This window comes from Columba livia, chromosome 3 (assembly GCF_036013475.1).
Source record: "Columba livia isolate bColLiv1 breed racing homer chromosome 3, bColLiv1.pat.W.v2, whole genome shotgun sequence".
Classification (NCBI taxonomy): domain Eukaryota; kingdom Metazoa; phylum Chordata; class Aves; order Columbiformes; family Columbidae; genus Columba; species Columba livia.
In genome coordinates this window covers 76407990-76420727 of record NC_088604.1, presented here as the reverse complement: position 1 = coordinate 76420727, position 12738 = coordinate 76407990, and the positions used below count along the sequence as shown (strand labels likewise).

General features: G+C 46.9%; 1 protein-coding gene across 4 annotated transcripts in view; it reads left to right on the top strand.

Annotated features, from left to right (window-relative positions):
- The first annotated feature begins 639 nt into the window (after positions 1-639).
- CAPN9 (calpain 9) overlaps positions 640-12738 on the top strand; it is a 37506-nt gene continuing 25407 nt past the window's right edge. Inside the window, exons 1-4 of one of the 4 annotated variants that reach the window (XM_065057732.1) lie at positions 640-744; positions 2150-2363; positions 8496-8636; positions 9474-9699. In XM_065057732.1, coding sequence (XP_064913804.1) covers positions 8572-8636; positions 9474-9699 — 291 coding nt within the window. In that variant the 5' untranslated portion in view covers positions 640-744; positions 2150-2363; positions 8496-8571. Of the gene's footprint in view, positions 745-2149; positions 2364-8495; positions 8637-9221; positions 9700-12738 lie in introns of those variants that run through there. The other 3 variants (XM_021296193.2, XM_065057731.1, XM_065057730.1) reach the window with 3 other exon arrangements.

Sequence of the window (12738 nt, the reverse complement as noted above, 5' to 3'; positions counted from 1 at the left end):
TGGGCAGGCTCTTAGTATTAATTAATCACTTTTCAGGGTTTTTTTTCTGTCTTAATCAGCATACATGTACCATCCAGTGGTTGAGTTACTGCCCTGGAATCTGAAATTTGTCTCTGTCTCCTGCAAGACCTTTGGGCTCTGTTCTCACTTCAGATGCACACAAAGTACTTGGTGCCTTTTTCCAAAGCAAATAAGGAGGGAAGAAGAGGTACAGCTCTGCCAATGGGTCAAGAAGGTTTCTATACATTAGTAAACCAATTTTCTCACATTCTATGAGAACTGTGGCAAGCTGCCACGGGCCTGATTGTATTTGTTTATTTTTGCTATCTCTGCTGGGGAAAGGCTGTGCAAAGTAATTTTTTTTAACCATTTTAATAAAACTTTGATAAGGAATAGGTTTGCATGTGATTTTTTTTTCCCATGGTTTCTCTGTACACCTAACCTCTGCCCTCCTTGGCCCGAACCACTTTTTTGTAAAAGCAGCTAGTGAACATGGGGGATGTACTCAACTTGCCCAATTTTTTTTGTGTAAAGAGGATTGCAAAAATGCTTTTCAATAATAGAATTCAAAGTACAGATGATGAAATAGAGAGATTATCCCACTTTTGCCACAGGTTCTCCAGCAAGGAGCAATGGAAAAATCAGTAACGTGGTTGCTACAAACCCCAAGGATCACGCGTGTCAGCCCTGTGCTGGGACAGAGGGACGTGGCATGCCAGTCTGGACGATGCCAATGTGCATGTGGTGAGTGGGCAGCTGGAGAGCTGACTTGGGTATCCAGGGTCTCCCCAAAAGGGCCCACGTGGCACTGTTCCCCCTCCTTGCAGGAGGAGAGGTGACCTGGCTGTGCCGGTTGCCCCAGCAGCCACCACCCTGATGGTGCTACAAACCTGCTGTGAGGGAGGAGAAAGCATCGCCATCTCCCCATCTCTTTCTGCTGCTCAAGGAATGCTCCCCCTGAGGGAGCCCTGTGTGCTGATAATCCCCTATCTGCGGAGCTCTTCTAATTATTAAATATGCAAATGAGCTCATATTAGAATTAGCACTTCTTGTTCCAGCTTATAATGACATTTGGTTTGTTATGGCTTCTGTTCACAGGTCCTGAGTGTAGAGATTGCTTTGAATTTTTGTTACTTTATTTTTTTTTTCCTCTCCCAGTGGAAGACGCAGTTTTTAATAGCATTTTAAGAATAGTTCATGCACAGCCTGCACAAGTGCCGGATTTTCTACCTGGGACACAGCAACCCTGGCTGTACATATAGACTGGGGGACGAGATGCTGGAGAGCAGCTCTGCGGAGAAGGATCTGGGGGTTCTGGTCAATGGCAAGTTGAACATGAGCCAACAGTGTTCCTGGCAGACAAGAGGGCAAACCGTGTCCTGGGTGCACCAAGCACAGCATTGCCAGCCGGGCGAGGGAGGTGGCTGTCCCGCTCTGCTCTGCACTGGTGTGGCCTCACCTGGAGCACAGTGTGCAGTTCTGGGCAACACAGGATAAAAAGGATCTAAAGCTACTAGAAAGTGTCCAGAAGAGAGCTATGAAGTTGGTAAAGGATTTGGAGAGGAAGCCATATGAGGAGCAGCTAAAGTCACTTGGTTTGTTCAGCCTGGAGAAAAGGAGACTGAGCAGAGACCTCATCGCAGTCTACAGCTTCCTCACAAGAGGAGGAGGAGGAGGGGCAGGTGCTGATCTCTTATCTTTAGTGACCAATGACAGAACCTGAGGGAATGGCAGAAAGATATGCAGGGGAGGTTTAGGTTGGACATCAGGAAAAGGTTCTTTCCCCAGAGGCTGATGGAGCAATGGAACAGGCTCCCCAGGGAGGTGTCATGACCCCAAGCCTGACAGTGTTCAAGAAGAGACTGGACAACGCCCTCAGACACATTATGTGAACTGTGGAGTTTTCATATGCAGGAACAGGAGTTGGACTTGATGATCCTTGTAGGTCCCTTCCAACTCAGGACATTCTATGATCAACCACTTCCAAAGAGCCCAGCATAGCAGGTCTTGCAAAGGTTGCAAAGGCATGGCCGTGTGCATGGTGTGTGTGGGCAAGGGGGGTCTCCTACCGTGAGGATCTCAAAAAACTTCACAGTCTAACAGTTCTATTGGTGATCTATGGTTGATTTTGGGTTCTTCCCTGCAATAGGTGCTGTGCTTGTGAGAAGAAAGAGACAATCTTGGACCAAAAGAGCCAGGACAGAGCATGTCTGTCTGAAGAGGAAAAGTGGACATGAAAAGGTGACATGATTCACCTTCAGTCATGTAGCAGTTTGGTAGCATCTCAAGGACAAGCATACATGTCTCTTAATGTCCAGCCTGGTGTGTTACCTGTTTGATCATGCTGTATCTGCATCCCTCAGGTGAGAACTGCAAGGCAGATGAGCAGGCATGGCAGTGTCTGCACAACGAGATGCCTGCCTCAAAGAGCTGGGGCCAGCTTTGTTGACATCGTTGTTATGCTTTTTGTCATGCTCTCCTGCCAAATGTCTTTGTATCAGGGAGGGATTTTGCACTGTCCAAATATTTCTTAGCTGGGTCAGCCACTGGATTCTTCAAGCTGTTCCCCAAGATGAGAGGAACAGCCAGGTGAGCACTCTCTTGGAGACGCCAAAATATTCAACTCCAAAAGGCTCTACCACCAAATGTCTCACTCAGGGAGTGGTTTTAATCATATAGAGCTTATGCAGTTCATTAGCGAGAAACTCACTGGCTCCCTCCCCGCTGTGGAGGTTACGGGACTTCCATTTTCTGGAGTTGTGGCCACCGAAAAGCAGCTCCCACCCAGCCAGCTAAATAACAGGGGCAAAACTGTGACTCTTTTGGGCTGGCAGCAGCAATTATCACTACTTCAAACATAATCTATAGTATTAAAAAGGACAGACCAATTTTGTGACCTGAGATAAGAGTGTGCCTTTCTGATTTGCTTTAATTTGAGGTGTACACAACTAATGGCAACAAAATTGCTGGCCACATTGGACTCCCTCCTGCTTTCAGATCCTGGTAGAAAGATGGAAAGGAAGAAAGCAGGGAGAGAGAGACTGAGCCACGCAGCATTCCCCTAAGGCTGTCCAGGTTGCCAGAGCCTTGCAGGGTCTCTCTCCTCAGGGCTGTGGTGCAGACCCATCACTTCTTTCAGGTTCAGCTTCAGCCACTCAACACAGAAGTGGGACTCGACTTCGCATGCCAGGGCCGATGTAGAGCTATTCACCGGTGTAAAGTCTAGAAAAAAAGGTGAACAAGGTGAAGAGAAGCGCTAATCAATCCAGGCAGCTGCAGAACCACAGGGATTGCTGCAGATCCCTCTCTCCTTAGCCGAAGCTGCCTCCATGCGGAACGCTTCTGCATCGTCGCTCGGCAGGGGCCGTGCTGGGCACCCGCCAGTGCGGCTGCGGGGCCAGGCGCATTTGGAAATGTTGTTATATTACCTCACTTTGTTAAACCAATAATTCTGAAAGCAAGAGGAGGGAAAAGTTAAATTTGTACCCAGTGGTGGGTTTTTTGCAGGAAATAATGACAGAGCTTGTAACTGAATTTTCTGTGTTTTCAATAAGTGGCAAAAATCAGTCTTCAAACAGATCAGAATTTCCTGCTCTTTTGTTTTCACTGGACTATTTTGACAGAAAGGCTTAAATGTTTGCTGCAGTTTGGGGTTCCTGTTATTTTTACTTTGCTTTATTTTTCCACATTTTCAATGTTAAGTGTAAAAACATGAAATAACATTTTAGCTTACTGCTTAAGCTGAAGAGCAGTAAATTCAGCCTAGGCGATTACTGGTGAGAAAAGAATTAAGATTGCCTCCTGGTCAGGATGCTGAAACACACCCTGATGAAAGCCTCTGCAAACCATAAGCTCCCAATAAAAGGATCAGTGGGTGCTCTTACAGCTATTCTCCCACGAAAAGTTAAGCTCCCGTAGGGATTGCCTCTGACTCGGGGGGGATGGAAGACATGCTGCAACTTGGCTCCTCTCCCACACTGCCACTTGGTGTTTCACAGTCTAAAGAAAAAGAATTAAAATAATCTTAAAAGCCCTCTTTTGTTTGTAAAATGGCCCCTCCTCCAAAGTCATGAATTAATGCAGCAGTGTAGGCTTAGCTCTGACAATAGCCTGGAACAACAGCCTGGAAAACTGCGCCTGTTTGGCTGGATAGAGCACTTAGATGGCTGTCTAATGATGATATTTCAGCTGCCAGCACAGACCATGTTGTCATTACTTACTGAAGTACAGAAGAAGACACGTTTCGTGTGTCTTTCTGGGTGCACAAAAAGGGCAGGGAGCCCATGGGGTGATGCTGGGCAGAGAGGGGACAGGCAGAGCAAAAATGCCTCCTAGGCCTGGGGTGCTGTAAGCATCGCAGTAACCTGAGCAAAGTGGGCTACAGTGGGGGAGCCGCCCTGGGAGGTCGCCCTGACTCAGGGTGACAGATGAGCACCCACCTCCCCTTGGCCCTGCAAGATGTCTGGTCCATGTCAGGGTTCCATAGCCAGGCACGGCAGTGGGCACTGAGGGCAAAGTTGCAGGTGATGTGAGCATGGATTAGTCATAAGACTGCATTCAGGACTGACGCTGCTGTAAGAAAAGGACCTTGTGCTGTTACACAGCACAGTGAAAGCAGCCAGGTTGTGGCCTCTGGCCTCCCATTGCTATGCAAATTGACAATGAACATTCACAGTAGTTTTAGGATCCTCCTTTGAATGAGATTTTTATATCCTGCAGTTGCTCCAAGATATTTTTTTCTTTAATCAGCTTAGGGCAGGATTTTCAAAGGGAACTTCTTAAAACCCCTGCCCCTGATTTCCAGTACCCTTTTTCTCTTTACTCTCCAGCATTTTTCACTAGGCTGCTCACAACATTTCACAGGGCAGTCCAGTCCTCAGGCCTGGCTTGCAGTCCCTGCAGAACCCCTGAAGCCCTGCATGATCTTTCTCACATCCCCTCCCTCTGCCTAACTTCTGCCTTTGGAGGTGAGAGGAGGATGCTCCAGTCCCTCTGTAGTGAACCCTGGAAATGCCAGAGGAAGTGTGTACTACCTATTGCTGAAAACTGAAGGAAAAGCCCTTAAAAACCAGCCCCAAGCTGGGCTCAGTTACATCTGGTTTCAACTGTTGTTAGAGCAATATAACATGTTAGCAAAGACGTGTGCAGGAGCATGTGCAAGCCCTGCCAGGCTGCAAACCACCAGGCAGAAGTCCATGCTCCGCATTGAGCCAAAGCAATGAAAAGTAGAAGAAGCAACATGGTTTCATGTGACCGTGGCATTTGGATTCAAATCAATTCAATGTTCAGAGGGCACCAAGCAGTATGAAATGAGACTAATCTCAGAGACAGAACAAAGATGTTTCATATAACTTCATACAAATTCAGAGGAGGAAGGAAGAACAGAGAGCTGCTGAGATCCACAGATGGTATCTCTGTCCACACAATAACAACTACTCTTAAATCTTTGTAAATATAAAGGGACCAAAACAAAACCAGTGAGGTCTCTCAAACCAGTCCCTTAGAGAAGGTCAGGTAACTGAATGCCAGCAGGCTGGCTTAGCCAGCAGGCAACAAGCACTGCAGAATTTGGAATCAGTCAGATCAAAGACTATGGATAAACCCTCCAACATTAAACTGATGACAAGGCATGAGGTTTAATGACAACAGAATTATGAAAGACTTAATCAGGTTGCTGCCATTTGAATAACCGACTCTAAATCCTGAATGACCAAGGTCTACCTGGTGTTGATGGGGAAGGAATTACATAAGTGTGACTCAGAAAAGCACATGCCAGATACTGAACAGCGGGGGCTGAAAGTAGCATGATGCTAAGCAGGAGGTCAAGGAGAAGTGAAAATCATAGTTTCCTACATCAGGCTTTTGGGTTCCCTTTATGTCATCTTCTACTCCATGAATTACAGCTGGAAAGAGAGATTAAGAGTCTCCCTTAGATAAAAAGCCATTAAAACCACAGAAAACCCAATCAGACTTTCTCCTTTCTTGATGAAAACAAGAAGATCTGAGGAAGTCTGACCTGATAGCATTGATGATAGAAAAAGAAATGGCAGAAATTACTCTGCTTCTGTTCCTTTCATTGGCAAGTGTGCCTGAGGCTCTGTTCTCTGCAAAGGATGCTCACCCTCTGTCAGAGCCACTGCTTCTTCAGTGCAGCACCCACCTGGACCCCTCTGTGGATGTCACAGCATGAGCAGCATGGCTAGACAGGAGGGCGATGCCTGCGAGCAGCCGCAGTTGTGCTGGTTTTCACACTCTCTGCGTGCTTTGGAGACATGGCTGCAGGTAACAGATAAAACTCCTGGTGTTTCAGAAACAGGCAGTTAATGGTGGTGCCTGGAGGAAAACAGCATTCAGCTCTAACTTGCGTTGCCAGCCTGTGCATCACTTGTGCTGCCACACCATCACCTTGAAATCTTGCCTGGTCATGCGGCTTGTAAAGAGATATCTGCAGACCACAGGAGACTAATGGTTTCCAGAGGTGGCCTGCTGGGAATTAATTTCATTTCATCTGACATCTGTCTTTCAGCCAGAGGTGCCTTCGCAACCTGTCAGGCACTCATTTAGCAAAGCAAGGACTGACCTGCCCTGTCATAGCTGCTGGGAGAGGCTGGTGGGCTGGAAACCTGCTGTCCCTGAGACACTGTAATTGTGAAGATTTTATTGCTCAGGGCTGCCTTGTATTGCTTTAATGTCACAATATGTCTATTGCAACAGCGTACCAAATGAAAATGTACAGGCCCTGGTGTCACAGCGTCTTGTCATCTGTGTTCACCTGCTGTTTAGGGAGTATTAAAATCTGCTTTTACTCAGTTGACCAGCACTCCTGAGGAGCAAAGCTTTTCTAGGTCAGTGGTTCAAAACATGCCTGCTACTGTCCTGGGCTAGTAGAAGCATGTTGTTTGCATCTGCCCATAATGGAGCATCACAGGACCCGTGTTTCACTTTCCTGCCACCTGTAACTGTGCCTGAGAATCTGCAGACAGCATCAAGTGGGAGCAATAACAACAGTCATCTTAGGGGAGAAATGCACTTCTCACTGCTTTCAAAAGGGGATTTCATGGTAAAAGAGTGAAACTTCTCGAAGTCCCTTTCTTTGTAAAACACTTGAGTGGGGTAGCTACCTAAGTACCTAAGTGATCCATATGTCTGTATGTTTCTGCCTTTCCAAACCAGAGGGGTTCAGACATGAGCGCATGATTCCCAACATGTGACTGGCAAAGTTTTGCATTTCACAGAGAACTTAAACGTTTTATTAGCAGTTTCTGCGCATTCCTCTTTTTTCACCTTCCCTGCCTAGGCACCATCTCTCCTGTCCACTTTCAGCCACATGGCTCAGATCTGAGAGAAGTGAAATTTCCCTGCAGTGTTGTGACATGAAGCAGCAGGCTGAGGAGAGGGAAGGGCTGTCCCTGCTTTCTGGGAGAAAGGCTGCAGCATGAAAGCATCCCTTTTTACACAGCAGCATATTTGCATAGGAGAGAAACTTCATTCATTCCCCTACAAGCAGGGCAAATAGCCAGCAGAGCTCAACCCACAGGTTTTTATACACAACTGAGCTCTGATAAGCGGGAACTCCCTGAAGCAACATATGGTTACCCTCCTTGGGCCATAGTGGGTGCGGAGGCCATGTGTCCAGGATGCCGAACATCTCCTTTCCCAGGTAGCACATTAGTCTGGTGTGGGAAAACATGCATTGGCCTACGCAGAGATGTTTTGGATAAAGTGCATTTCTGATTTTGCCACTGGCTGAATGAGAGACATTGAGTACTTCACATTCCCAGGCTTGTGTTGCCACTTAAATACTCTTTGCCTGCCTTAGCTCCTTGGCTGTGATCCATCTCACTTGATTGTACACATAGCTGGGCATCTACGCTGAGCTAGTCCATGAGGGTCTGTCTACAGGCAAAAGAAAAACACAGTCATCTCTAGAGCAGTCTTATGGATGAGAACATGATAAGTCACTTTCTGGAGGTGCCAATCTTCTGCACTAACTGTGGAAAAAGATGAGGTGAGTAGCTTGGATTCTGTTCCGCAGATCTACATTTTGGTCAAATGACGGCCACATTTAGAGCTCCAGGCCTGCCTCTTCTCACACTTTTGGATAGCATCCATACATTTGGACAATGGAAACTCGGTCTCAGTGGGGAGCCAGCAGACATCAACAATGGATGCAATTATGGGGAATAAACATGGGAATACGTGCTCTGAAAAAGAAAGCTTTCCTTACAGCGCTGCTGTGAAAAATAACAGAACAGAAAGGAACTAATTCTGTTTCACCTAACTGCTGTCCATAAATCACCTCTTGGCAGCAAGCTTGACTGGTCCACCAAAGGGCCAATTAAAACAAAGGGAGGCTGAGCGCTCTTCATACTCAGGGTTGTGTTTTGTATTATAGGAACCGCAATTTGTTCCAAGAAGGTGGCACCTCTTGCCTTTCCAAGCAAAGAGGGTTATCCATACCTGTCTGGCTCTGAACCTTGCCGTCATTCTTTCAGAGTATCCATGGTGCATTGACTGGCGTCCTCTCCAGCACGGTGTTTTACTCTCCACTGTGAGACACGGTGTATGTAAATGTTGGGTTGCAGAAGAAGCATAGTGACAGATGAACAATGTCGAAATCTGGAAATCAGCACCAGGTATGTAGGTATTTGTTCTTAAAATTCGGTATTCAGTATTGCAATGCACACAGAACTCCTTCAATGTGTGGTCCATTAAAGTCCCTCCCCAGGGTAACATATTTAGACACTTTCCCTGGGTTTGCCCTGCTGCTTGGTACATGTTCTGCCCTGAGCCCTCCTCACCAGCTACTTCCACCCCTCCTGCACACACCCAGCCCTTGCCCCATGGCCAGACCACCACAGAGTGGCCCAGCCCCTGGCCACCTCTCAGCCCTGATGTCCCTCCTGCATGTCATCTGATGGGGACAGCACCTGCTTGCCAAGACGGCCCTGCCACCAGCCATGCCAGCTGCTCTCCCGCCTATGGGGCTATGGCCTCTCGCTTAGGGCTCACCATCACTGCGTGACAGAGGGCTCTGGCTGGGTGCTCCAGGTTATCCCCAGCACGGTGGGAACTGCCTGCTGGCCCATCCCTGCTGGGGAGCCGTGCCTGGCCCCACGCACACCCTCCCCACGCACACCCTCCCCGCCGGGCAGCTCTGCCCTGGGGGAGGACAGGGCACCACCTGGCCACTCCCGCTTCCAGCGTAGCCAGGGCCGGCCGCTCTCCTTCCCTGTTTGCTTTCAGGGTGTTTGTCTCTGCGGCTGTTCAGAGCAGCTGGGCTCACCCTGCAGTTCGAGGAGGTGCAGCAGAAGAGGGCTGGAGGACACCATCGCCTTCCCCACAGCACGCTCTGGCTCCTTTCCTCCCCCTTTTCCTTTGCAAGGCACTAGGGGTATTTTTGCCCCCTCTCCTTTGTCTTCTCGTTCCCCTCCCTTCTGCCGCCCACCTCTCTCCTGGGATCTCTCCGGCAGGCAGGAGGTAGCCATGCCCCACCTGTACCAGGACTCGAAGCCGAGGCCACCGGCACTGCCCGGGGCTGCACGGGCCACCCAGGGCTCAGGGAAGTCCTACGAGGAGCTGAAGCGGGAGTGTCTGTGCAAGGGGATTCTCTTCGAGGACCCCGACTTCCCCGCCTGCAGCTCTTCTCTCTTCTTTGGTGAAAAGCCACCTATTCCCTTCATCTGGAAGAGGCCCGGGGTGAGTATGTGTTGCGTTCTCTCCTTTCATCCTGCCAAAAGTCAAATGCTGCTGTGATTTGGGATTGCACCAAACTCACAGCACGTTCAGAGAGGCAAAGTGTGGGAGGAAACCCTTCCCACCTCCAGGGCAGTGCGAGGTTGGGATGTTGTCTACAAAGGGCTCAAGCTATGGGAGGAGAGGGCTGGAAGGCTTCATCCCATTTTTCAGTTGTAGCTCATTGTATAGCCACGCTTTATGCATGTGTATTTAGGTACATGCATAAACAACTTGCAATCAGCCTTCTCTCTTACATTACTGCCAAACAAAAGCAATTCTAAGATGAAAATAAGAAGACATGCAAGGATTTAAGAGTAAAATACATTATAATTACATTCTAACTACAGAAAAGTCAAGTGTTGTTAGTGTAGGAAATTAATAATTAAGGTTAAACTTTAAAAATTTAAATCTTTTAACTTCTGGAGTATGAGCCTCTTATACTTGCATACTCGCTTCCATCATGAAAGACCAAGAGATGATGAATACATGCCATGGTTACTGAGCCATTCAGTAGTAGCCAAGGGCTTGATGAGTATCTCTTAATTCATCTTGAATAACAATCATTAATAACACAGTGAGAGCCTGAAGCTTCACTAGTCACATGCCCTCAGATCACAAATGCAACATTACTGCAAGGTCCTTCTCCCCATATAACTCTGTAACTAATAGCCACAGAAAATTTGTGTCTACATTTCATTGCTTTGCTAATGACTAACATTTATTCTCTTGCTTCATAGTCTGAAAGCTTCTCCTTTAGTAGAAAACTTTCCTTTGGCAACTCTGATACCAAAGGGAGAAAAATAACAAAATAAGCTTAAAGAAGTGTTTAAATTTTGGCTTAACTTAATCCACAATGATAGGCATTCAAATGCCTCAGTATCTGATAGTTAACATAATGCCACTACAGAGCATTAAAGCTGTTACTCCTGGACAATGTTCAGCTATGAAAAAACAGGAGATCCCTACACACGGTAAGCGCAGCTTCTGCAGGCACTGCTGTCTTGCCTTGCCTACCTGTGCCACACAAGCCAGGTGGACTGTGGGGCTGCCCCCAGCACAGGATGGAGCCATGGGGCTGAGATGCTTTTGGAATGGTGACTCTGGAGTGCTGTGGGGCATCAAAAATATACGTTCTGACACTAATCAGAAATAACAGCTTTTGGCCAGTCATTAGGTGCTAGTTTGTATTTTTTTCCCATTTGGAGCTTCACAGTAGCCAGACTTCGCTGTAAAAACATGATCAGTATCAGCTGAGAGCTTCTGTGTCTTTGTGCACTGCACCCAGGGACAGCAGAAAGTGGTCTCTCTGGTGAAGTTGTCACAATCTTCATCAGGATCTTTGTACGCTGAACTGGAAACATTTCCAGGATGAGCAAGTTACATGAAACAGGATCTGCCTTTATGCTCCAATTCCCACCATGCAAAACGGTGAACTTCTGTGAGCTGAACAGTGAGAAACAAAGCTCAGGGGAGGCTGAGATTATGTGTAAGGACAGGGTTTTAGTTATGCTCTTCTCTGGCTCCCCAGCATTTAAGCTAATCAGTTTCATCTCTGGTATCTACCAGGAACATCAGCAAAATAGGGACATCGTAACACCATTTTAAGTTAACACGTTTTACTCTGCAAGTGGGATATAGGCTTGGAGCAGGTTCGTTGCTCAGCCGGTGAAGTGGTGGTGCTGGTGAGGGTGAGCACAAGAGCACGGCTCCTCTGCAGGGTATCGGTGTTCAAACTGCTTTTCACAGAGGCCTCTCCTACCAGTGTTTTTAATGCCTCTCCCACCAGTGTTTTAGAGTACCTTGGATGAACTGCAGCACAATACATGCAGGTAGTTGCAGAGACAAATAATGTTTGTCTTCAGATTCACACCCTGGTAGAGTTTAGTCTTTAGTAATGAAAGTAGAGAAAGATCTCTCATTATTTTTACATGCATATATGTGCATGTATACATATTTGTACACAGCATGAACAAGACCCTCAGCTAGCCCTGATCTTTAAATCTCCCACTGTAATCAGTGAGCTACATGGATCTGCACCAGAAGAATATGCAGCTTTCTACAGAAATCTTAAGTACTCTAAGATTCAAAAAGATATTTAGTGATTTTGTGTAGCAATCTCTTTACATTACAAATTGAACCTTTGAAACTGTACCTTTTCAAAATTTTAGAATAATCTGAAGAATAAAATACATTCTCATTGTATTTCCCCTTTTCTCTTCCCTTCCCTCTATTCTTTCTTAATTTATATTTAAATTCAGCTGTCAGGATAAATTTAACAGCTCAGTGTCTAGGCAAGTTAGACATATAATTTGAAGAATGAAAAAAAAAAAAAAAAGGTGTTTCACCTATACCAAATGAGTCAGTAGCCTACAGGAGGAAGTAAGACAGAAATTCTCAAATTCTCCTAATATGAACAGCCACTGGCAACCAGTGTGACAGGTACTGTATGTTGGAACTAGGCAGCGAAATGCGATCACAGAGATAAGGCCACCTAAACAGCCTCACCCTCAGCCTTTCTTAGGTCTCCATGTACCCCCTTTACCAACGCAAGGCGGAGTTGCAGGGGATGCAATTTGTTATCCTTTGAGTCTAAAGAAACACAGGTTTGATGTAGCATCAGGGGAGCCATGGGTCAACTTGTTTCATCTCAGTGAGGATTGCATGTCCCTACTTACAGGCAATGTCCTTGTGCAGGAGAATTCTTCAATTACTATATGCTGTGAATGCAAGATCCATCCAGGGTTTTGCCGAAAGCCCTGATACACCTTGCCTGGGGGCAACAAAGCTTGTGAGGGGTCTGGAGCACAAGTCTGATGAGAGCTGTTTAGCCCGGAGAAAAGGAGGCTGAGGGGAGACCTGCTGTCTACAACTACCAGAAAGGAGGTTGTAGCATGGAGAATGTTGGTCTCTTCTCCCAAGTAGCAAGTGATAAGACAAGAGGAAATGACCTCAGGTTGCACCAGGGGAGGTTTAGATTGGATATTAGGAAAAAATTCTTCA